The sequence below is a fragment of the Humulus lupulus genome, chromosome 2, assembly GCF_963169125.1.
Source record: "Humulus lupulus chromosome 2, drHumLupu1.1, whole genome shotgun sequence".
NCBI lineage: Eukaryota > Viridiplantae > Streptophyta > Magnoliopsida > Rosales > Cannabaceae > Humulus > Humulus lupulus.
Genome location: NC_084794.1, coordinates 294,017,285 through 294,042,869, shown reverse-complemented (window position 1 = coordinate 294,042,869; position 25,585 = coordinate 294,017,285). Strand labels below are relative to the sequence as shown.

General features: G+C 36.7%; 1 protein-coding gene across 1 annotated transcript; it reads right to left on the bottom strand.

The window, feature by feature from the left end:
* Window positions 1–1,903: 1,903 nt before the first annotated feature.
* LOC133819867 (DNA repair protein RAD50) lies at window positions 1,904–24,098 on the bottom strand. The gene is made up of 27 exons (XM_062253241.1): window positions 23,763–24,098; window positions 23,544–23,630; window positions 23,228–23,395; window positions 20,902–21,077; window positions 19,468–19,582; window positions 10,274–10,502; window positions 9,907–10,085; window positions 9,661–9,831; window positions 9,322–9,426; window positions 9,125–9,232; window positions 8,806–9,017; window positions 8,609–8,701; window positions 7,432–7,559; window positions 6,766–6,880; window positions 6,528–6,657; window positions 6,136–6,345; window positions 5,440–5,648; window positions 4,987–5,188; window positions 4,178–4,347; window positions 3,783–4,107; window positions 3,290–3,415; window positions 3,166–3,218; window positions 2,901–3,051; window positions 2,741–2,803; window positions 2,528–2,661; window positions 2,307–2,435; window positions 1,904–2,208 (listed from the first exon to the last, which is right to left on the bottom strand). The coding sequence occupies exons 1-27, from the start codon at window positions 23,883–23,885 to the stop codon at window positions 2,169–2,171; spliced, it is 3,951 nt and encodes a 1,316-aa protein (XP_062109225.1). The 5' UTR covers window positions 23,886–24,098; the 3' UTR covers window positions 1,904–2,168.
* Window positions 24,099–25,585: the final 1,487 nt, after the last annotated feature.

Sequence of the window (25,585 nt, the reverse complement as noted above, 5' to 3'; positions counted from 1 at the left end):
AACGGTGACACTAATTAGTCAATATTAATGGCAAAAGGTCATATGTATTTGAAGAGGTAGGTAGGTCATAATATTTATTTATATATACAAATATTTTCAAGTAATCGGTGAAAATTAATTAATTTTTGAAATTATTTTGTACTATGCTCTGATTTAGTTTTGATAGTTTTTTAAAAAAATTGTATACTTAAAATTTTAATTAGTTGTCTGAATTTTTTTTATTAGACAGTATTTGATGCTATTTTACAAAAAAAATTTCAAAATTAGATTAAACTACAAAATAATTTTAATAAAATAAGTCATTTTGACAAAACTCTTATATTAGTATTAGATAAATTATTTACAAAAAATGATTGATTAAAAATTGTAAAAACAACATATTTGTAGAAAAAAAAAAATCATTGGTTTCCATGAACTTGTGCTAAATTTCGACGCCTTCCAACATTGGCTGTAGATTGATAATTAATCATAAATAGGGTATTGCTATAACCCAGTAAATAAAGTATCTAACAACACTATAGGTGGTATGAAATAAATTATTTATCGATGATAAAATATTATTTAGATTCAACCATACATAAAATGTCAGGTGTCTTGTAGTATTAATCTTGTAGATTTTAAATTAAATTATAGAACCAATATCCAAATTAGTCTCCTATTACTCTATGACACGTCTCGAGATAAAAACAATTAAGTCTTGTTGGGCCAATAAATACAAATATCATTAACAACACTTTTGACTTTTGTCCCAAACTATTTTTCTTTATAAAATTCTTGAGAGCATCAAATGTTGGATAGTGGATGAAAATATGACGTTACATTCCTTTGAATTGAAATATAATTTGTAAAATCTCCTATCCAGAAAGGCAATTTCATTATGCCAATAATTCTTAATTCTTTTTAGGTTTTATATTTTTTTGGACTCTGTATTTTTTTTCATTATCTGTTTGGATCATGTATTTTGACAAATTATTTTTTAAACCCTGTATTTTGTAAAATTGTTAAAATAGAACCCTAAACCCGATTTTGATCAATGTTTTCTCAACTAAAATTACAAATAATTTACCAAACTAACAATTCAAAACAAAAATAAAATCATTCAGCTTAAAAACTGTATTGTTATATTCAATTTTTTCTTCATCAAAATTGAATTTAAGGTTCTATTTTACAAAACATAAGGTCCAAAAAATAATTTGTCAAAACACAGAATTCAAACAGGTAATTAGATAAAACACATGGTCCCTTCTTTTTAATCTATAGATATTTTCTCAGTAATCACAATACTAACCAATTTTTATATGTTTTTTTAATAAATATTTGACTTACTCTCAAAGATTAAATTATCAAATCAAATTCAGAATATAATAATTACTAAATAAAATTTAATTTCTTAATTTCCACTTTTATGTTAATTAATGTATAATTAATTAACTGATAGAATAGCTAATTGTTTATAGAGATTGAAAGAACATTGTTTTTAGTTAAAGTAATCAAAGTATAATCATAATGGAGTTGGTAGTGTCAAAATCAATATCATACGTAACAAATTGCTTATGTACCAAAAAGTAGGAACAAAAGCAAATGGTGTGCTTGAGCACCTAATATCATCACATTTTATATTTATACTAAAATCCAATAGAAATAAAGACGAAAAAAAAAATTGCAAACATACCAGTTGTGTCCAACACCACAAGAAGGTGACGTATCGCTATAGGTGCAATTCAATATCGGGTCCCACGTATTTAAATTTAATAAGTATTATAGAATATCGCTAACCAATTATGAAATATCAACTCATGTGGTGTTGAACACCTTAAGATGCCAAATAGCAAGACTAAAAAAACACTGTAATCATATTGGAATTGGTAGTGTCAAACTCTCAAGTGTCATTGGCCAATAAATGTGAAGCAAAAATCACCAAGATATTATAAAATATATTATATAAATTTTAAGAGTAATATATACTAACAGTGGTCTCTTGCTTGTTCATCAATTAAAGGCTAGAAAAATAAATGTTCATATCTGGCCAAGACAGTTTCTTAAACAATTAAAGATATGATAATGGCACGAAAACTCACAGGGTATTTTGGGCATAGATTTTGCGTATGAGATACTGATGGTTCCTCCTTCATGACTAGTGTTGGGACCTCTCTCATTTGTAAAAAGCTTCAACCAAATATCTCCTGAGCTTCAATTATGCTATGTTGGCTGGTAATGTAGGCCACAGAAATTAGATTTGTGTAGTGGAAAAAAAAAATCATGAAAGGAAAAAATTAGAATGAAAGAGAAATGAAGATAGGCCATACTGATCGTCCTTTGTGACCCGGTAATATTTTTCTGCATGCTGGCGTTGTCCAATTAGTTGAGCAAAACGCTCGTCGTGAGTGATAACTATCAGCTGAAAATTTTCCTGGCCTTTCCTATCCTCCATAATTCTACAGGGAGAAAAGGAAAAGAGGGAAATGTAAGAAAATGCAGGTCATGATCTAGTGGTGTAGTCTTAGATTTGTATCTGGGATTGTCATACTTGAGGAGAGCCGTGGCAAGACTCTCGGCGTTTGGACCATCCAAGTTTGTGGTTGGTTCATCTAGTGCTAGTATTCCGCAATTGAGGCAAAACGTTTCGGCTAAAGCCAGCCTTATGATAAGAGAAGCAAGGACCTGAAACAGAGCAATGAGGGTGCAGTCTATGAATAAAAGTATTGGTCGACAAAGCGCAATACATATCGAAATCCCTCACCTTCTGGCCAGCACTACATCTTCCTCTCATTTCTAGTTCTGCATCACCAGTCTGCATAAGAACCTGTACAAAATGCAATTCAAATAAAATTGAGAGTGAATAGAAAGAAAGAAGGAATCAAAGGAAGAACGAGAGAGAGAGAGAGGAAGAAAGAACACACCCTATAGCTGTAAGAACGAGTCCCAGCGCCTTCTGAATCAGAACGAATACTAATGTAATCTATATCTTGTCCCCTGTACGTTTGCTGCCATAATTCCCGAATAATTTTATTTATTTCCTCCATTTTCATTGTGTGGAAGCGCATGAGTGCCCTGTATATATAGATTAAAGCATAACAAATAAATAAAAAGCATTGGACTTATTTGTGAATAAAGGAATCAATTTATATAATTTTGTGAAAAAAGATAAATATTCGGGAATTTTACTTGTCGAGTGCATTGTAGTATCTGTCCAGATCCTTGTTTGCCATCTCAGTTGTCTGTGATAGAAGTTCGTTAATAATATAATTGTACGAGTAAGAACAGTAAAAATACCAAGGAGTTGTTCTACCTTAAGCTGTATCAACTGATCAAAGTACCGCTTGTCAATGTCCTTGTATTGCGAATGTTTTAGATCGACCTTATTCTTTGAAATATTGCTGTCATAAACAGACATAGTTCCACGGCACCTATTTAACTACCACAACACAGAATAAACAAAGGGCTTCATTCATTTCTTGTTTATGATGATGCTGGTGGATGGCAAATATATCATAAAAGGATAGAGCAAAAGTAGAGATTTGCCAATGAAAAAGCTTAATCAAATTAATAAACATTTCAGCACAATGTTGAGCATTATCAGATGCAGTAAGGAAAGAAAATTGATCGATTCCAACAGTAAGATATTGAAAACTAACTGCAAAGAGAAATATTATATTCAGAAAGTAACAAAATGTTTGAGAGAATCTTATAGTTTTGGAGACTCGTAATCAAGTAAGTTGACTTTACCAGTAATTAGCTTATAGACACAAAAATCGGGTGATGGGAAAAGAATTTAACAATACCTCAGAAAGAAGCCTCTCTCTTTCCCGTGAGAGCTTTACAAGCTCACTTTCAACTGTGGAAATGCCACCAATCCTCAGTATTTTCTCTTCTAGCGATTCAATCTCACGGGTAAGTTCATCTACTTCAGCCTTTGTTTTGCGGTAATTCAAGTTATCCTCAATATTGCGTCGTAATTTATCTCGACTCCTAATTACGTCTCTATTTCTTTCCAACTCGGACAAAATATGTTGCTTCTTAGCTTCACATCTCTGAAGCTCTAATTCTGAGGAAGAAAGCCTTTCTTGCAGTTCCTTCAGCCTCTCTTCTTTCTTCAAATCATGAAATCTGGTTGACCAAAATCAATGATTAAAATCTATGGAATGGGAGAACCACATGTCAGGTTCGCAAAACTTACTCTTTTATTTTAGAAGTAACTTTCTGTAGTGAATCAACTTCCTGCGCATAACTCATCTTTTGCTTAGCTTGTTCCTCGTATTCAAGATTGAGTTTAGCTTTCAGTTCATTGTACTCGTTCAATAATTTATCTTTCTCCCTAGATAGAGGACCAATGGTTTCTGCCAAATACTGGAAGTTTCCCCGCCAAAACAATATACATCAGTAGGCAAGAGATTAAAATGAAAATTATACAAGCTTGACTTTTGTGTCATTGGCAGAAAGTTAATCATGAAAATAAGTTAGAGCCAATAAGTGTGGGAAATAAAGCTTCATATAGCCTCAAGTAGCTGACCGCACAACCACCACATATGTTATTTCTTCCAACACTATGTTCTAATCAAAACCACGAAAGAGATTTTTGGTGATCTACTTGTTTTCGTTAGTTTCTGCATGGTTAGCACTCAAGATTTCTCTTATTTGAGCTATAGAAAACATGAGTGACAACAATTAAACTTGTTGGAGTTTATTTCAGAGACATTATTCCCTGAATAGAGAAAGTTACCCAATATTCGACCCACACAAATTTGTGTGGACGCTGGGACATAACAATGAACTATTCAAAGAGTATACCAAGAGTGGGCTCAGCGACCTTGGTATTGAAAAAGGAGAGACGCAAGATGGCTATGACACTGATAAAGAGTCACTAGGGGATGCTCCATAGGTAAATCTGCTTCTCTTTAAGCTAACAAAAGGTTCAGGATTCAATGCCTGAGAATAGCATAGCCACCACCAACAACAAAAAATAAAAGGTTAGACCTAAAGTGATACCTTTTCATCAAGTTCAACTTGACTTTTCTCCTCGACCAAACGCTCCAACTCTTCTTCTGCTTTTCTCACATCTCGAAATACATTATCTGCTTCAACTTTCTCCGCACATAGTGTGTGCAATCGATCTTTTATGTTTGACATATCCTTTTCCATGTACCTTTGGTCATCCCTTAGCTTCTCCAATTCATTATGCAAACTATCTCTGTTGCCACAGTCGTAAAAATCATATAATAACTAATCATGTCAAGAAGAAATAATTGTGCAGAACACTCGGAAGCTTTTCTTTTTTTTTTAGAAGCACTCAGAAGCTTTATAGGTGCAAGAAATATTTAAAACAACATGCATACCTGTTACAGACAATTATTAAGTAAATGCTTACTATTGCTAAGTAATCAAATATGATGATGACTAAACCAAATTACCAACAACAGGTGGAAAAACTAAACGTCGTACTTTGTAATCTGTAAAGTATTTAGCTCCGACTGAATATCCTCCAGGGATCTTACTCCTTGCCCTCCAAAACTAAGCTTATACTCTAACTCATCAACTTGTTTCTGACAAGTTTGAATTTCTTGGAATAGCCGATCAGCAGATTCGATGGGTTGAACCAAAACATCGATTGAATCCTTCTCAGACTTTATTTGAGCTAAAACAGCTAACAGCTGTAAAAGAAATTTGCAGCTATCAACAAGAGCTTAATTTCACCTTGGTAAGTACAAATAAAGGAAGAAAAAAATTAATTAGAAACTCGTGTACAAATGAATTTGCAGATAAAATCACATGAATAAATTATCATTAGAAATTTAAATGGCCAGGGAAGAATTGCTCAGATACCTTTCCCATGGGCAAATAGCTGATCTAACAAAATTTATAAGTAGAAGAATATACAAAGGAGGAGATATCAGAGGAAAATTCGTTTCCAAGGTGTGGCCTTCCTTAAAAGAAAAACACTAACAATAAAAAGAAAACTTAGGAAGTTCTGTTTAATTCTATAACCACAAGAGCTAAGCCTTTAGAAGCAGTAAAAATCATCTGCCGGCTTAAATCAAAACACTAAAAACAACAAGAGTAGTCACAACAATCAAAATTTTGCAATTCTGTTATGCACAGTATAGAAGTAAATATAGAGTTAAATGAGTTGATATTTACATCATCGAGGGCTTGAGACTTCTGATCCAACTCTTCAGAATGTTTATTTAATTCTTTTTCTGCATTTGGAATTGTCTCCTTGCCCATTTTAATATATTCTTCATAAGCCAAGCGAAGCTTATCCAACTGCTGAAAAAGAGAGTCAGCCTTTGATGACTCAACCGCCAGCACTTTCATATGCTCAGCTGAAGTAGAGGCCTTCACTCTTTGCTGCAACTCAGAAGAAAATATAGCCAGTTAAGAATGAAATACAAAAAAACTCGTGGATTATATATGGCTAAATGCCATTTACACCTGAGTTAAGCATGTTTATTGTAACACTTACAATTGGAAGAAAATAAAATTATTAATGCAGAAAGCCCTCGAAGTTTTGAACACTGAAAAATGCCAACCTTTTTAACAAACTCGTCTTCTTCTTCTGCAGAGAAAGATCGCTCGCAGCAAGGGCAAACATGATGAGCGCGTGCAACTCTCTCAAAAGGATCAAACATTTGTCGCATACCATCAGCAATGTTGTATTTGCTACAATGAGAAAGCAGATATCATATTAACACCTTTATATCAGAAATGCCGAATGTGTACATCTTCGTAAAGATTCTCACTAGTTATCAGCCTAAGTTAATATAGAACCTTTTCTGGACATCCCTTTTCTCCTTAGCTGTCTCCAAGGCTTTAAGATAGGAATCAATGGAAGCAAATTGCTGATCCAAGGTCTTGATTTTGGATTCAATGTATCTTTTCCTTGCTGCAGAAAACTCGTATGAAGTACAAATATATTATTAGCAAGCACGATATAAGACAAAAGTAAAAAATTTACAATCAAAATATAAAACACAGTTATACTTGTTGACATGCTAAAGTCACAAAAACAAAATCCATTTCCCTTACTTGTTCAAATCCTTTAATATACAACTCCCAGACAATATATAATAAAAAGTTTGTTCCAAGACTAATCAGTGGTTAAAATTTATACACGAGTAGAGCACTAATTTTCCATGGGTCTTCCTAGTCCAAACATAGATATATATATTGAAATATATAATCAGCATCAGATTCCTATAGAACAAGGAGAAGAGCCATTGTTAGGATCATTCCTTTAATAAATGAGTAGCTGCTCCAAATGTCTGATAACTAGGAAGATGACTCTTTCTCCCAAGTTTATATTAAACAACTCCGTCATATATGCACATATGTAGAGGACAAACACAACTGTTGTCAAATGTGTATGCAATTAGATTGTCTGTTGCAGCAGACCAGAAACAAAGATAAAGCTTTTTGCAGCATCAACAAACTTACATTCCACATCTTTACGAAGTTTGGAGATGTTATTATTATCTTCTTGTATTTTCGTCTGCAACATTTTCACCTCCTGTTCTGCCTCATGAGATTTATTCTTCAAATCATCAAACTCCATGGTAACAGCCCTGCAGCAAAAATAGTATCAGCCAACCCTAGAGGAGTTTGCCAAAAGTGGAATAAACTAAAGCACAACCGATAATCCACCACACAACTTGATGCAAGTAATAACAAAATCAGCAAACTGCCTCTGCTTTTTATTTTGAATTCACTCGAGTAGTGGAAGCTAGTGATAAATCACAAATAAGACTTAACATAATCATCCTATTTCCCAAAATTCTCCACCAACGATGATTTTGTATGCCGAGCATAGGTGTTTTGAATTGGGGGGCTAGGATATCAGATCATAGAAGATTATTCTGTGTTTTGCAAGCTGAGGGTTATTTTTTGGGAGTGAAGCAAGTCACTCGAAAACTTGTATTTACTGATTCTTGGCGAATGAAAACTACTGAGTAATTTCCAGCATATTTTTCATTGCATTTTCTTACTTCTGAATACATCAAACTCCTAAATATCTCAAAAGACACAATGAAGAGTTAGACTGACAACCAATATAGATTCCATTCTCTTGGTACTGTTAAAACAAGAAACTGCTGAATCAGCAATCAATATGGCTACAGAAAAGACTTCATAACTATGAGAATAATATAGTATAGTAAGCATATAGCCATATCATCAACATGAAATCTCAATGTATTATAATATGATGATATTAAAGACATGTATCAGCATTTCAAATAGTTCTTGACTGCCTGTACCAGCAGATACTATAGAGCTTTGCCCAGATGAAGTTGCTATGTACAAGGCAATGCATATCATTGGGAAGTTACAGATCAAACAGATTTTGGCTATAGCTCTGTAAGAAGACAATAGTATGACGGTCAAAAGAAAATTACTAGAAAAGTCAAAAGAGTAGCAAAAACTTTAGACAGTACATCAATGATTGTTAATCCTGACTTGGTGTTTTGCATTAAACCAATAGACATAAATTAATAATATAAGCAGTTGGCATGCATGCCAAGCAATGTAGTATGACCTTCCCAATGAACATACAGGCCAAAGTTAAATCAGTGAAAATTCTAATAGAAACTAAAACATATAAAGAGATTCGAACAACCTCACAGCTTGAGTTATTTCCCTTTTTAAGTCCTTGTCTAGAGGAAGCCTTCCTTTTAGCACTCCTCTTATCTTTTCTCTATGTTCATCAATTCTGGAGAGAGAGAGAGAGAGAAAGAGAGAACATACATTATCAGTTGCAAAACAGGACAGAAAAGTGAACTCATCATAAAAGGTACAAAAAGAAAATTGACTGACATCTTTTTATGCTTTCGTTTTTGATTCTCCAATTCTGACTTCTTCAGAGACAATTTTACTCTTTCATCAGAATCACCAACCATGATATCTTTTTCTTGAGTAAGAGACTTAATCTTCTGCTCTATGGAATATAATTCAGTTTGCTTTTGAGTTATATTTGATTCAAAGTTTCTTTCGGCAATGAGATTTTTTTTCCTTTCCATCTCTGTTCTCTAATGGTGCAAAAGAAAAGAAAAAAAAATGACCAACACAGATTAATATTGTTAAATAAATAAGAAAACGAATCCTACAGATAATCACTAAGAATAGTCATTCTCACCATGTTTTTTTCTCTCTCATTAATATGAGAAAAATCAACGTTTGAAATTTGAATTTCTAATGAATTACGCTCATTTTCCTTCTCTTCAATACGTTTCTGAAGGCCACTCTGCATAAATCACAAATATTGAAACCCTAAGAATAAGTTAAAAGAGCACCTGACCTAAACGTTATCTGACACACAGCCAATACACAAACCTTTATATCTACTTTAGCCTGCTTTTGAACGTCAGCAGTAGTCCAGTGATCATTTGCAACCATGTAGCGGTCCCAGGCTGTCTTAAGCTCAACTTCATTTGATTTCTGAAATATAAATTTGTAGGCAACTGTTCTTATTGACATAAAGATATCTTGACTTAGAACTTTTGGATGATAAATTGACTTTGGGGTGAGTTTCAACATTTATTTGGAACAGAATATATCAATTGAAACTAATAGGTTATGCATATATATATAAAAGCTAGCACCTACACAAACATATCAGAAGTCAAACAAAATCTCATAGTAATATAAAATGAAAAAAAATAAAAAAATCACCTTCTTATCCTGCAAATCCTTTTCAAGATCCGGTAGTCTTAATATTATTCTATTTGTGAAGTTTAAAGCATCTTCATTGCTGAAGGGAGAATTTGGAAGAGGACCTAGATTATGCACTGTGAAAATTTTTCGAATGGTAGAATCTCGTTCATTCTTCAAGGACAAGTGAACCTGATAAGAGAGTAAAGGATTAAACAAGACACGTTTCACTAAAATTGAATGGTTTTTCAAATTCAAAAGTCTTACTTCAGCTTCAGTTTGAAGCTTGCTGATCTCTTTGAAATAGTCATCAGTTGTCTTTCTTAGAAAAGAACTTTTAGTTTCTTGGTCAGTCAATTCTCTTTCGAACTTGCTAATTTTAGATTCTAGTTCTGCAACCTTCTCTTCAAACTTAGTCTTCCATTCCTTCAATTCTTCATCAGTGTCTGTTTGATAAAATAGTCGCAATGAAAAGATTCTTAAAGATTCCAAAAGAAAAATTAAAATGTGTAATGGAATTTACAAAGTTGAGCACTGATGGCAACAATATTGGTAATAACAATAATAAAAAGTAAAAAATCGACCAAGCGTAATATAAAGAACAATATGAGAACAATCTGCTAAATGTCTGAACCTTCATTCTCCTCTTCAAGAGCTGCATACTGTTTCTGTTGTTCCTTAAACAAAGTGCTTCTTTCAGCAGTCTTAGTTGATATTTGATCCTGCAACTTCCTCAGGTCTTTCAGCGTTACTTCAGTATGATGAATTTTAGCATCCACATCCTGGATACTTGTTTCGAACTCCTGCATCTGACTTTTTAAAGATTCTGTTCTTTCCTGATCATGAGCAATGCTTTCACGAAGCTGAGGAAAGGAAGAAAAAAAAACTCACATCAGAAAATGTTGGAAATCAGCCTAGAGGATATCAGTTGTTCTCAAACAAGATTCTAGGAGATAATACAGGGGCAGCCAAACCCCGGCATCACATTTTATATCATGAGTTTAAATAGGATTATATCCTGTCTATTTATATAAAGATCAGATCCAATCTATTTAAAAATAAGTTCCCATCTTTAGCTTTTAAATTTAAAATTGTCTACATTGTTTCTAGATTCTGTTTAAGTATTGTATCTTTAAATACCAAACTTGACTGTACATATGTTTTATAAAAAAAATAATTAGCAACAATGTTTTCTCCGTCCTTTGTCCAGTTACTGATTTGTACACCTTATCAGAAGTAAGACTGGTATCTCCGTATGACAAAGAAAGTAACCAATAGATACACTAATGAATCCGAATGTTAAATTAGGATAACAATATGCTGGTGCTCCAGTGGAAAATGAAAGGTAATTGGGAAACTCATCTATCAATCTCACACTAAACTAGATATTGTCCTTGATTCAAGTCAAATTATGCATGCTCCTTATATAGAACACAATAACGATTTGTTTCGGATTAAAAAATATCTGAAAGGATGTTTTAGGAAAAGCTTATTTCTCGGAAAGGGATAGAAGGTCTACTTCAGGGTATTGTACATGTCTGGGGTAATTGATAGGACCCACTAGTTCTAACTAACAAACAGATAAGCAACAAGCAGAAATGATAGGTAAAATGGTAGAGTTTCTATTTAATGATCATAATTAAACACCTGGGTATTTGAGAGACCCAGTACTCTCCCAAGAGCAATAGTTTTTTTTTTTTTTTGAAAAAATGAGATAGAGATCAAGATGACCTCCTCTTAATAAAATTGAAAACCCTCACTTATGGCGGAGGAAAACCGTAGTACACAGATGTAGTAAAAACAGAATTACGACCATAAATAAACCTACTCCCTACAAAGGTCCAAAAAGAAAACACCGTCAAAGTCTTTCGTTCTATACACCCAAGTGGCCACCCAGAACCTGATTTTATCCCAAAGAATGTCCACTGAAGAGGAGGACTCCTCGAAGATTCTACTATTCCTCTCCAACCAAATACCCCAAAAAGTGGCGAGAACAGTACACTGCCATAAACACATCAACCTCTTTCCTCCCTCGAACTGAGAAAGGAACAAATGCTCACAAGAGGGAGGCATACACCAATAGACCCCGAACTCATGTAAAACTTTATTCCAAAGAGCTCTGGCAAACGAACACCGAAGAAATAAATGACCCACCGACTCGCTCTCACTTTTACAGTTAACACACCAATTAGGCGACAAGTAATGAAAAGGTCTTCTCCTCTGCAAATTAACATTGACACTTAACTTGTCCAAGAATAATAGCCAACCAAACACTTTAACTTTGGAAGGAACGCCACTTCTCCATAACCTCTTTGCCCACGGCAACTCTGGGCCTGAATGAGCATAGGCCAAACTATGAAAGGCAGACTGGCAACTGAAAACCCCGCTACTGTCTGATTTCCATATCCTTTTATCTTCCAGAATATCCGGAAAAACCGCATCCTTAATCAAATCTAACATCTCAATCAAGCTAGGAACCTCCCTATCGAACAAATTCTTTCTAAATCTGAAGTCCCATCCTGGACCTCCTGAACTACTACCATCCTCCGCCACTAACATGTCTCTGATCGTAACATTCGCTGCCTCAGACACTCTGAATAAATCAGTGAAACGCGACCTCAAAGAAATATCACCAATCCACGTATCCTCCCAAAAACGAATCCTGTCGCCTCTTCCCACTTTGAAATATACCCAGCGCCTATACTCCTCATACAGCATTGTGATATCCCTCCACGGTCCACGAACAGAGAATCTACCCCCCATCTATATCCCAGAAGCCACCATCATCATCATACCTACTTTTGACCACCTTGTGCCACAAAGACGAATTTTCCAAGGGGAACCACCACAACCACTTCATGAGAAGAGCCTTATTTCTCAGAACCAAGTTCCCAATCCCCAAGCCCCCGTGACTACGAGAGTTACAAACATCATTCCAGGAGACCAAGTGATCGCCACCTGACTTGTCCGCACCTTCCCAGAAAAAATCACGCATCAATTTCTCCAAAACCGTCGCCACATTCTTCGGAATACAAAAAAGCGACAAGTACACGGGAAGGGACGACAAAACAGATTGAATCAAAGTCAACCTCCCACCTCTAGACAGGAAAGCACTCTTCCAGGAATCAACCAATTAGCACATTTAGAGATTACAGGGTCCCAAAAACCTTTGGACCGGGGGGAAGCCCCCAAAGGAAGGCCCAGGTACTGAATTGGCCACTGACCCACTTCACACCCAATCTCACTAGCTTTCTGATCAACCAGCTCTTCCTGCATATTAATCCCCAGAAGCTGACATTTCTGCAAATTGATAGACAGGCCAGACACCACGCCGAAAACCTTTAGAATGTCCAAGAGTACCACCAAGGACTCCTCGTCATGTGCAAAGAAAATCGTTTCGTCTGCAAACTGAAGGTGGCTCACAACGACTTTATCTTTACCCACTATGAAACCTTTAAATGCTAAGACGCCTTTAGCCTTATCTACCATTCTTCCCAAAACATCCGCTACCAAAGTAAACAAGAATGGAGACAAAGAATCCCCCTGGCGGAGTCCCCTGTAACCTTTAAACTTTCCCCTAGGGCGCCCATTTACAAAGACAGAGTAAGATGTAGAGGTTAAGCACCCACGCATCCACCTCCTCCAAACTTCACCAAAACACTTCTTTTCCAAAACTAAATCCAAAAAGCCCCAGTCCACACAATCATAGGCTTTAGTAAAATCTATTTTGAAAACCCACCCTTTTCTTCCTTTGCTTCTATATTCCTCCACTGCCTCGTTTGCAATCAAAACTGTGTCCAAAATCTGCCTACCTTCGACAAATGCGCCTTGATTTTCGGCAATTGTGTCTGAAAGAACTCCTCAAAGTCTAGTAGCCAACACCTTTGAGATAACTTTGTAAAAACTAGTGACCAAACTAATAGGCCTGAAGTCCCTAACCCGACAGCTATTCAATTTCTTTGGAATAAGGCAAATGCAGGTTTCATTGGTCTGTTCGTGAATGACACCATCCTTGAAAAAACTATGGAAGACGTCCAGCAAATCCTTTTTCAAAACCTCCCAATTCTTCTGATAAACTGCAATGGAAAATCCGTCGGGCCCCGGGGCCTTTGAGCCATCACACGCAAAAACCGCATGTCTGATTTCTTCTTCCTCGAAAGGACGCTCGAGGAAATAAGCCATAACCGACAGAATTGGAGACCAAGAAATCCCGTCCACCCCACTCCATTCTCTCACAACCGGCGAATACAAAGACGAATAAAAACCCACAATAACCCTCTCAATATCTGGGTCTTTATCCCAAATAGTTCCATCCTCTTCCTCAATCCTGGAGATGAAATTCCTCGCTTTTCGAGCACTAAGAATGCTATGGAAAAGTTTAGTGTTAGCATCCCCTTCCTTGGCCCACTGGCACTTCACCTTAAACCAGACACTTCTTTCCTCCTCCAAAACAATTTGTTGCCACTCCTCCTTCACCTTTGATCGTTCCAAAACAAAGTTCTCATTCCACGAAACCCCTTCCTCCAATCTATCCAACTCATACAGTCTCCTTTCCAAAAAGAGTTTTCGCATTTTCCTCTCCCCCAAGACCTGTCGACTCCACTTCTTAATATAATTGCGAGCAACAGCTAGCTTTGATATGAAGTTCTGTTAGGCAAACTCCTGCAAAAAGAATAACAACACACAGATATGGAAACCCAAAAATAATATTCACTGTATATAAATCTTCCCCTGGAATTCGAGAGCCAGGAAATCTCTCCTCAGTTCATACAATTCATAAAAAATACGCATAAAGAAAATCCCTTCACCCAATACAATGTTTATTTACTATTTGCTTTAGGTGCACCATACCCCCTGCACCTAAATCTAACAGAATAAAACCCTCCTAACAATATTTCAGCCACGTGTCTCCCTTGCTTTCCTCTCTGCTCTTGTGTACACGTATGTGATAGGTGGTCTATCAAGTTCCTGCCCGGTATCCCTTGCACCTTAGCCGAATTCCACCAATCCTGGAAATGACTGGAGAAATCCTTGTGCTCCAACCAAGTATATTATCAAATCTGAAAGGAGAAGGGCCCCAAGAAGGAGGACTGGAGTCCAACACCACCGGACTATGATCAGATACTACTCGAACCAAAACTTCCTGACGAATGAAAGGATAAAATTCTGACCACGAAGGAGTATGGAAAAACCTATCCAGCCTACAACAGATTGGTTTATTTCTGTAGTTTGACCATGTATAACTCCCATTTTAGAGCTTAGGATCAACCCATTTTAATTCTCTAATCAAAGCGTCGAACAACTTCATACTCCTAGTATTAGAAGTACTATTCAATTTCTCCTCAACTCTTCTGACCACATTGAAATCTCCCCCTACACACCATTTATCCCCACAAATAGCACATAACCCAGCCAATTCATCCCAAAAACTGTCTCTTTTTCCATAGACTACAGGACCGTACACTCCTGAGAACCACCAGGGGTCCTTCCCCTCAGCCTCCAAGCAAACCGAAACTGAAAAATCCCGGACTAGAGAGTCAATAACAGAGACGCTCCTCGTATCCCAAACTACCAAGGTGCCTCCCGACCGACCTATCGGTTGCTGATATATCCACCCTTTAAATCTAGATCTCCAAATGCTGCCAATGAAGCTCCTATCAATTGAGGCCCTTTTTACCTCTTGAAGAACAACGATGTCTGGATTAACTTTACAGATCAATTCCTTAACCGCTCTCCGTTTGCCTTTATCTCCACAACCCCTCACGTTCCAAGTAAGCATCCTCATAACTTGTAACTAAGCCCCAGCCCCTTCTTTTTCCTGTTTTCATAGTTAACATTGAAGCTCAGTTTGCGCAATTCCCGATAACTCTTCTGAGATAGAGTAGAAACTCGTAAATTTTCCCCTCCCAAGGCATTAGGAATCACCGAGATACCCAAAGAGTCCATGGATTTAAGAAGTCTAGATGACTCACTGTCCTCATCCTTGCTCCTAAAAGTGTCCAAAGAGACTGGCTTTTCCTGCAATGTACCTCCCTTTACCGTCCCCTCTACGCCCGCAATCCCATGAATTACCTCAACCTTAGAACTTTCTTCATATCCTCCTCCATCCCACAAGTTCCTCAACTGTTCAACACTGTCCTCATTGTCCATCTTTTCCCCGTCACAAACCTCATCCACAAATTCATCTTCTGAGCTGCCTGAATCAAGCTCTTCATCTATAGGAACACTCAAGTCGTCCTCCTCCATGACTGAGTCAAAAGAAGGCTCCCCCCCACCTTGAGCTTCTATAGAGTTCGCACTCTCTAAGCTTTGCTGTCTGTGAGAGTACACTTTCCAACTAGCCACCTTTACTTGAACCTTTGACTCATTCTCCTCTAAATTCTCCAACAGAACACTCTGCTTCCTAGGTAACTCCTTCCGCAGCGACCCATCCCACAGTACAATAATCCCCTGTGAAAAGCTTGCACGCCGTTTAGGAGAAAAACCTCTCAAACTCTTCAGCTTTGAGTTTGAAACAGCCCAGCCCGAATCATGGCCCAATAAAATTGGCACACCCATTGGATTGAAGAGAGCCCCTAACTTAATATTTAATTTTAAAAGGCAAGGCCCATTTGCCAAATGAACTTGAATCCAGCCCAAAACATCTGTTGAAAAAACCAGCCCTCTCCTTTTAAAATACCACGTGTTAGAAGGAATTAGAGATTCCTTTTTGAAAGTGGAACACGTGCTGGCCAGCCCTCTAAACTTAATAGATAAATCAGAATTTAATCTATTAAAAATTTTCTGTAACGGCAAGCAAAACATCCGGGATGAGATCGTAGTCTCTTTAATGTCGCCCGAGATTGGCGGAGATCCTCTCCCTGCTGGTTGCTGTTTCCGGCCGCCGTTGACCACCATGGTGCCGCCTCCAAGCTCCTCAACTTCCCCGGACTTCTTCTCCTTCTCACAGTCGGTCCCCGACCTCTCCTCCACCGTAATACCTGCTTCGGAACCCAAACCCAACACAGGCTTCCTGGGTGATTTCTTCACCCAAAATCTACTGACCGGCTGAAACTTCTTCCCTCGATGCTTAACCAGACGCAAGGTAAGCATATCGCCCTCATACGGGATGGAAATACTGCTAGGAACAAAACCAGAAGCATCCCCAACTACTTTAATAAAGGCACAGAAACAGTTCTTCCCTTCCAAAGTATTTTTGTCTATAGCTAAAAGCCCACCACAGATTGAACCTATCATCTTGAAAACATGGTGATTCCAAAAATTCAGGGGATACCTTCTACATCAATCCAATCATGATTGCAAGATAATTTCCTGTCCAACAACTGATTTCTCCAACTCCATTTAGCAAAAGAGACTATTGACACTCCGGGAATGGTAATCGAGCCTGTGGAAACCAATCTCTCCTGCTCCCTCTCATTTGCACACCAGATTAAAGCCTTATCGTCTGAGAAATTCGAAACACATAGCTTATTCCCCCACCAGCTTTGGACTCCCACATGAACAGCCGCCCAAGGTGACCGACTGTTCGTTCTGAACATGAAAATAGCCAACCGCCAGTCGAAACATGCCTCAACCCCTGTTACCATTGATTGTCTTTCATGCAAAAAAACATTTTCCGGTGTAACTGCCTCTTCCTTCAGCCCGGATTAAATCCTTGGAATAACCTTTAACAATGGAAGCCCAGGAAGCTTTTTTATCCACCCTTCTGCCGAGCTCTCCTTGTGAATAAGATCCTTTCTTCCTAACCAGTTGACTCAGACAATCCGCTAAACCTTTCCATCCCTGAGCAAGGTCCTCCTCCGGAATTATAATCGACTTGAAAGCACTGTTAATGAGGACGGAAATTTTCAAAAAAACTCCTCTAACATTTTGGACACAGTCCAGCAACACCCTCATGGAATTATTCCTGTACGTTCTCCTCCGATTAACCCTAAGGTTAGCTTTAGCATCAATCAACCATTCTACTTCTTCTAACAACCACAAAGATGCGTCTAAAGATAGAGATATCTCATAACCAGTTAGCCATGTCCTCTCGCAAATCCTTACTGAACCACCATCCCTAGAGAGGGTCAACATAAACACTTTGGAGGCAGTACGAAAACTCCAATACCTCTGAGCAGAGGGCAAAAAGGGATCCCCGAAACAGATTTTTGTCCATATCCAGTGGGGAAATGGGCATATTTCTTCCCATAACCAGTAGGGTTATGGTGCGCCCAAGAGCAATAGTTCAATTACAATATATTCCTCATGATAACTCTCATTCTTTCTGCTCTCCTATATGTACTACTTTACTCCATCTCATCTACTACCCATTACTACAATGACCCACATACCTTTCTACTATCTATAGTCTATTATTCAACCCACTTCACCACCCCTCTCGATAAGTGCCCGTGCCTATTAGTAACTTGGTGAAGAAACAAAATGTGGTTGAAGCTAATTTCATATCGATGGCGAATGGGATTAGTGAGCTACTATGACTGCAAGAACTGCTTTGTTATGAGATTGGTTCTACTAACGGCTGCTTTTGAACACCACTTACTAGAAAGAGATGCTGTTCGAATGAGCTTAAGCCTCACTTATTTAAAGCTTAACAAGAGATGAAGGTTAATGAGAAGCACTGACAAGTTTAATTTGCAATTGGTCACTTCTACCTCAATTTCAAACCTTATCCCTAACAATCACTAACCAAGTGTTGTAAGGAGAAACTCATTCCAATTCTCACCACATCTTGAAACATATAAAGATTGTGGCTTGCAGTCTCTTGTTGCGTGATCATCCTTCATTCTCGCATTCCATTTTCCTCAAGAGTAATGATTGGAACACACTCAAATTGCACACAATAATGTGTATTCAATCCCAACCACACAATTAAAAGTGATGTGGTCCCCACTTAAAATAATCTATAACTAAAATTGAATACATATCACTAGTAAAAAGTATGTACAATTTGAGTGTGTCTAGCATTACTCTTTCCTCAATTGCACAAGTTCCTCCTTAAGCTTACTATTGCTCTAGAATAGTAGGTGGTATGTAAATATCTCTTGGATATTTGTAACAAGATTGTTAGTTCAACGGTAGGCAAAATAGATTTGATTTAGTTGAAAAGCCTTTCTATTTTAAGGCTACTTAGGAAGACCATGATGACCTTAGGCACTAGTTTTCATATTATTACCTTGACGACTACGTGAGTGCTTATGTAGGGAGCATAGATAAGTGCCCTTTACATACAACGGGCATAACAAGTATATCAAAAGGAATGTGTAGCTGCTTAGGTAGCCTAGTAGAGATGACATGTCAATCTCATCTGCTGGATATTCCGTGTTGGCTTCTCTGCGTTGCGGTTGATGTGGGTGTGAAAATCTTCTAGATGGAAAGAATTTAGGAACTTTATTAGGACGGAATAAAAAGGAGATGAGAAGAGTGAGAGTGTAAGGTGACTAGGCTCTCAAATCCCTAGATTATCAAAGTTTCCATTCCATTCAGCACTTTTATTATTTCTATTGGTCTGATCTGAGCTTATCATAAAACACTTAGAGCTAGCAAATTCATTTCTTTAGTTTCTTAGAAAATTATTTTCATGTATAACATATATAAATATATATATGATTTCTACAAGAATGTATGCCCTTTAGATACTTCATTTAGAGAACTGACTCAATAAGCTTAATTTTTCCTGAGCGAGGACCAGTTAACAAAGAACATACAAGTCTAAATTTCACTTCGACTAGTCATATTGGGATCGTATGATAAAAGTGGAAAGATTACTAAACAATTATATCTATAAATATCTCAAATCATCATTATGAAATGGAATAAAATAAGGACCTTATATGCGGCATCTTTCAGTGTTTGTAGATTCTCCAATTTCAGCTTGTAGGTCTTTATCTCCTGATGTTGATCCTTGTGAAGTTTCTTTATGACCTCCAATGCCTTTGTATATCTGATAAATACCGTGGTGGGACATAATTGAAACACTTAAATCAATGTGTAGAACAAAAGCGCAAGAACTAAACAGTGAAAAAGAAAAAAAAGTGTGACAAATATATTAATGTTTTGTTTCTTAAGAATGATGGATTGAGATAATGACAAGAATCATGGGGCTTCATCTAAAAATCGATTGGTGATTAGTGTAATTACCTATGTTCTTATTAGTGGTTCAATATTCTAACACTTATTCCATGTGGGACATTATAGTCCGATATCCTCTCAAAATGGTGGCTATTGCTTTTGCTCACCAATCTTGAATCACCAAAAGACAAGTAGCCCAATCTCAAGTGTCTTTTGTACTATGTGGATCTTTCTCAGCTCGCTTTTTTTTTTTTTTTTTTTTTTATAATTTGGCTCACTATTTGGATCGGTGTGGATCGAATGCCCACTAGGGATATGACTCATGATGCCATGACAAGAATCATGGGACTCTATCTAAAAATCAATTAGTCATTAGTGAAGTTACCTATGTTCTTATTAATGACTTAATATTTTTACACTTGTTTCATGTGGGACACCATGCTCCAATAGATAATAATCTTCCTCTATGTTGATTGGTATTGGGAAGAGGAAGAGGATAGAAATGATGAATACAAAGTTTAAATGTAAAATCATTATATTACTCATTATGAAATATTTCCTTAAATTGTTTAGAGGGTGTTTATGTAGTTTATTTAAAAAAAAATCTTTTGTTGTCTCATCCTTCCATTTTTGGAGAAAAAATTTATTGGATTAGAAGGGAGACCCCATCCCTCCGTCACTCGTCTCCCTCCCACTTTCCTTCTTGCCAACCAATGAATTTTTGCTTTCCTTCCGCTCTTTTCCCTCCTATCACCCTCTCCATTCTTCTAAAAATCCCTCTTTCAGACATTCTCTCTGCCAATAACTACTTAAACCCCTAAAACTGATGCAGACTACTAACGACAATTACTCTTACAAGCCACAGAACAAATATCAAAACAGTTAGTGTGAGATTTCTAAAAAAGAGGGATACTATTTCATTATACACAATAGGGATGTATACAACCTAATAAGAACAGAATAAAATATAATGTCATAACTTCTAAAAATAATAAATATAACCTATGAATCAATCTTTATACGACTAATTCTACAATAACAATTTAAGGAAAGAATTTCCTAATTCAAGGAAAGACAACTAATGAGAATCTTGTTTTAATACCAGATTCTTTATTTACAACACTAATCAACTTTCTATCTAGAAATAGAAAATAAGTCCACAGTATGATACACATACAAGGACAATTGTACCTGGTAGCAGAAAAGATATCATCAAATTTTTTCTTTAAGGTAGACGGGTCTTGCAACGGCCAATTGGCTTCATCTTGATGTACAAATATAACATTTTCCAGAATTGCCTTGGACACACCCATTAGAGCAGGGATTTCCCGATCCATGTCAGCACATCTATAACTAAGGCAAACTTTCTGCAGTTCAGAAACAAAAATAGGAAATAGAAAAATGTTATGAATATTAAATATGTGTGTGTTTGTTTGTGTGTGTTACCGCATATTATTTGAAAATAAATACGAATATTACATTTATACATGAATACTGCAAATACCAAAAGTCGCATGCTAAGAATGTGTCAGCTATCTAATTCATATACTAGCTTAATCACAAAAGTCATTTCCATCATGAAATAAAAAGAAGCACATAATCCATTTGTTTAAAGAGTTTACAGTTTTCTCTAATGCCATCAAGACCATGTTAGGCCCCCAATTCGGATTACCTATACTAGCCACAAGAATTTTTTTTGGGGGGGGGGGGGGGTGGGAAGTGATTTTCTAGAAACAGTTAATTATATCTTGTAGTAAATCTATGAAGAAGTATGAAAGATTGCTTAAAAGTAGCAGTAAGTTTAATTTAAGGGAGATGGTTTTGAGGGAAAGGTGAGAAGAATTGTTCTGATTGAATCCAGATTGGGATAGAAGGTAGTCTCTCGAATACTACCAGTGTGTGTGTTGTTTCAGTTAGGGACCAATACCTTCACTCACAGTAGCAGCAAGGAAAAAAAACAACTCTATAGAACAGTAGGAAATAGGGAATAATACTTTTGGAATTACTTTTTAAAAAATAGGGGAACACACAAACACTGGTGGTATTCGAGAAACCATGTTCTCTCCCAATTGAATTCACAATCAGAAAATACTTCACACTTAAAAGAAATAATTCACTGCCTACTTATAACAAAATCCCCAGACCCTTCCTCTACCCTAACTGCTACACAATAATTGTAATTTGTAATCAACGAGTCCCATCCTCTTCTGTAACCATCATAAGCTGGACAGTTACATTCGTTCTTATATCTCACATAGGTGACGTGAATAGCAAGCCTAACAATGCCTGCCACCCAAATGCAAACCTTGTCCTCAAGGTTGAAATGAGGAAATTGTTCCATAAGAACTTACAAATGCTCCCAAAAATCCTCAAAAGTGGGCAACCCCTTAACAGTGACGAGAACCTCAGTACCTGTATAACCTAGTTGTGTGGAAGGGCACACACTCAAAACTTCTAGTGATTCCACCAATAATTCCATTTCCAAAAAGAAGTTGGCGAGAATGTTAGGTGAAGATACACGTGTGCCTACTGCTTTCTTAAGCTAAAAGACATGGAAAACATTGTGAATCCTGTCTGTAGAAAGTAACTTCAGCTGATATGTGACCCGCCCCACACACCGAAGTATCTCAAATGGGCCATAAAATCTAGGAGTAAGCTTTCCATTGAGGTTTTACCCAAGAGAAGGATAGCTGAAATGGTTAGGTATGTGCTCCCACAAGGTTTGAGGTTCAAGTCCTTCTTGTGTATCTACAAAGCAATTGCTATAGCTTATCGGTCCCAAAATATTATAGGGTTAGGCAGGGAGCCTAGTTATACATGAATAAAATTAAAAAATAAAGCCTAAGTTTGACATCCACAAAAAGTCGCCAATCTCATATGTCTTGTCTCAGCTTTTAGAATCAGAAAATGCAGCAAGTACAAAGAGGCTTAACAGTTTCCCTATTTTCTTAAAAGTAATTCCAAAGTATTACTCCTTATTACCTTCTGTTCTAAGAAGCTAGTTTTTATCTTCTTGCTGCTACTATTACTGAAAATACCCTATCGGACCAATAATTAACACAACTTACAAGCTGTAACTCAATTTACACTATAATGAGAAAAATAACAAACTCACTCTCACAATCAAATATAGCATTCCATGCCTTCATTTTTCATTACACATAGTTAGTACTCACTAATGCTATGGCTATAGCATAGTAGAATTCCATGTATACAAGGAAATTTTCATGCATATTTAACAAAATATCACTTCCTCATTACGAGAAAAACCATAATTCTAACAAGACCTCTCCTTGGTCTCATACATGCATAGTAGGACATTGATGAATACTTATAAAGTATGTAGCAGCGGTAGAGAATATATTCCATTCCACTAAAATAAAAACCCATGATGGTTGGCAATCGAATTCTCCAAATGCAAAGTTAAAATCAGATGATTTAAATACAAAATCAGAACAAAGACTAATGATGATTTAAATTAAAATTCTGCAACCAAAAAAAAAAAACCAAGGTATACCTCTCCAGTGTGAGGATTTAAAGTCTGAAGCACACTCTCAATTGCTTTATACTCCATCTTCGATGCTTTCTGGGTCAGCTGAAAGGACCTGATACATACAACATCTTTACCTGCGGCCGTCTTAAATCGAAGCTTGATTTGACCCTTTGTCTCAGTTTCTCCCGCAACCTACAACCACACGAGTGTTGCTTGTTCAAACAATTAATCACAAACAAAGAACGAAAAACAACAACAAACCCCATTAATAAAAAACATAGAGCTGATCAGCCAATCCCAAATTTGTATGCATGTATTAGCTTAACAGAGAGAGAAAGACCTTAGGGTCATGGATGAAACTGTGACCAGACCTCGCATTGGGAGGCAACTCACCGGTGCAGGAGAGCTTCAAGCACTCGATAATGGTCTGAGGCAATACAAATAACACTTTACTGTAAATAGGGGATTATAAAGCGATAGTACGGAAAACCAGTAAGCTATAAATACATACATATATATAGAAAGAGAGAGCGAGAGAGAGAGATAAAGGAATCTATACAGTTTTTCCAGCACCGTTAGAGCCAACGATGAGGGTCAAGGGCTTGAAGAAGGTGATGACATGCTTGTTTTCGGGGTCAAAGCTCCGAATGCCTTTGATCAGCATCTTATCGACCGTACTCATTTCTGCCTTTCTTCTTCGTCTTCGTCTTCGAAACTTGTATTCTTCTTCTTCTCTTATAAGCACTAATGCCTTATGGAGCAATGGAAGGAAGTGATTGCCATGGCTAATGGCGCTCTCGACAGGAAATGGTCGTGCAGAGGAAGAAAAGAGACACTCTGAAAAGGGCGGGACTCCATTGCTTTCGGACTTCCTAAGCTTACTCCCACTTTTGTTTGGCCCCCAAAAGTGGAATTAGCCCATGGGCTATTTATAGTAAAGAAAAATGAGAAGTTTACAAATATACATATAACTTTTAGCAAAATTGAAAAATACGGTTGGTGAAAATATTTATGGAAATACTTGTATTTTTGTGAGTGATAAAATCGTAAATAATATTGTTGATGCAAGATCTAGTCAACAACAAGAGTTAGAGAAATTAAAGAAGAAATGATACCAAGAGGTTTTACGTGGTTTGATTGTTAATGAAGCCTAGTCCAGGAGTCACTGTATTGAGGAAGAACTTGCAAAAGCTCAAGTTCTTTTAGGGTTTACAAATGGGTAGAGCTTCAGTTTGCACTCAAATGTCTTATTGTATACAAATGACTCGCACTGTATTATTTATAGACTTATAGACAGTAATGAGTGATTAACAATAGTAAATTACATGGTTACACTTTAACCCCCAATTAGATAGGATTAGACCTTATTACAATAGTGATTGCATGGCCTTTACATGCGAAACCCTTAAGCTAGGTAAGGAAGTTGTGTTGGGGTGAGTCACTATCATATTTCACCTTCTTGGGGCATAAAGGACGTATCCTCACACTTTCGGGGGCGAAGATTCCCTACCTAAACGGGAAATGGAGTGAGGATGGGGCATTTACCATTCTTGATGTGAGGATGGGGTGACATTCCCCTTCCATTTCGATGTTTAGATATTTATTTATCCAACTAATTTTTTTATTTTATTATATGTATACATATTGTAATAAATATTTTATTTGTTTTTATTTTAATATAATGCATAATTTATACATATTATGTTTTAAATTTACAATTCTTTTATTGATGTATATATATTTATCGTGTTATTTTAGTTTATAATTAAATTAATTGTAATGCCTCAAATTTCCTAATAAGGTTTAGGACCTTGATTAGGAGGCCGGGAGGGCCATAATTGCTTTATTATGCTATTTAATGATATTATGCATGTTTAGGTGTATTAAATATGCATGTGAACCCATTTGTGATTAATTGGGTGATTTTCATATTTTGGCCATTTCGGGCATTTTTAGCATATATGTGAAATGGGCGTGGTGCTTTGTTATTATCTGGTTAAGCCAGGGTTACCCAGCACAAGGCGATCCTAGGAGGTAAGCTAGTGGGAAAGTCACAACGGGATTTAAGCTTGACTTGGAGTAAGTCAAGGGGTATTTAGAGCATTACCGGGTTATTGGGTAATGGGAAGTAACATTTGGTGATAAATTGGGAGCTAGTAAGACCAGGGGGAAATTCTGGAAGTTTTGACTGTAATGTCCCCGAGGGTGTTTTCGGGACCCCGAGCATTAGGTTTTATTGGAAGCTACTTAAGCTTGAAGTAACCTTTTAAGAAAATAAAAAGAACGATCTGTACGTTCTCTCTCCCTAAAGTTCCCTTTTCGTTCCCGATCGCATTTTCGAAGGTATCTTGAGTTCTAGGACTCGGAATCGAGCGAGGATCG

Coding starts and splice junctions, on each gene's coding strand:
- LOC133819867 (XM_062253241.1), bottom strand. CDS start 23,885: ATGAGTACGGTCGATAAGATGCTGATCAAAGGCATTCGGAGCTTTGAC. Junction 5,189..5,439: donor AATACTTTACAGATTACAAA/GTACGACGTTTA, acceptor CTGTGGCAACAG/AGATAGTTTGCATAATGAAT. Junction 2,662..2,740: donor GATGTAGTGCTGGCCAGAAG/GTGAGGGATTTC, acceptor GCTCTGTTTCAG/GTCCTTGCTTCTCTTATCAT.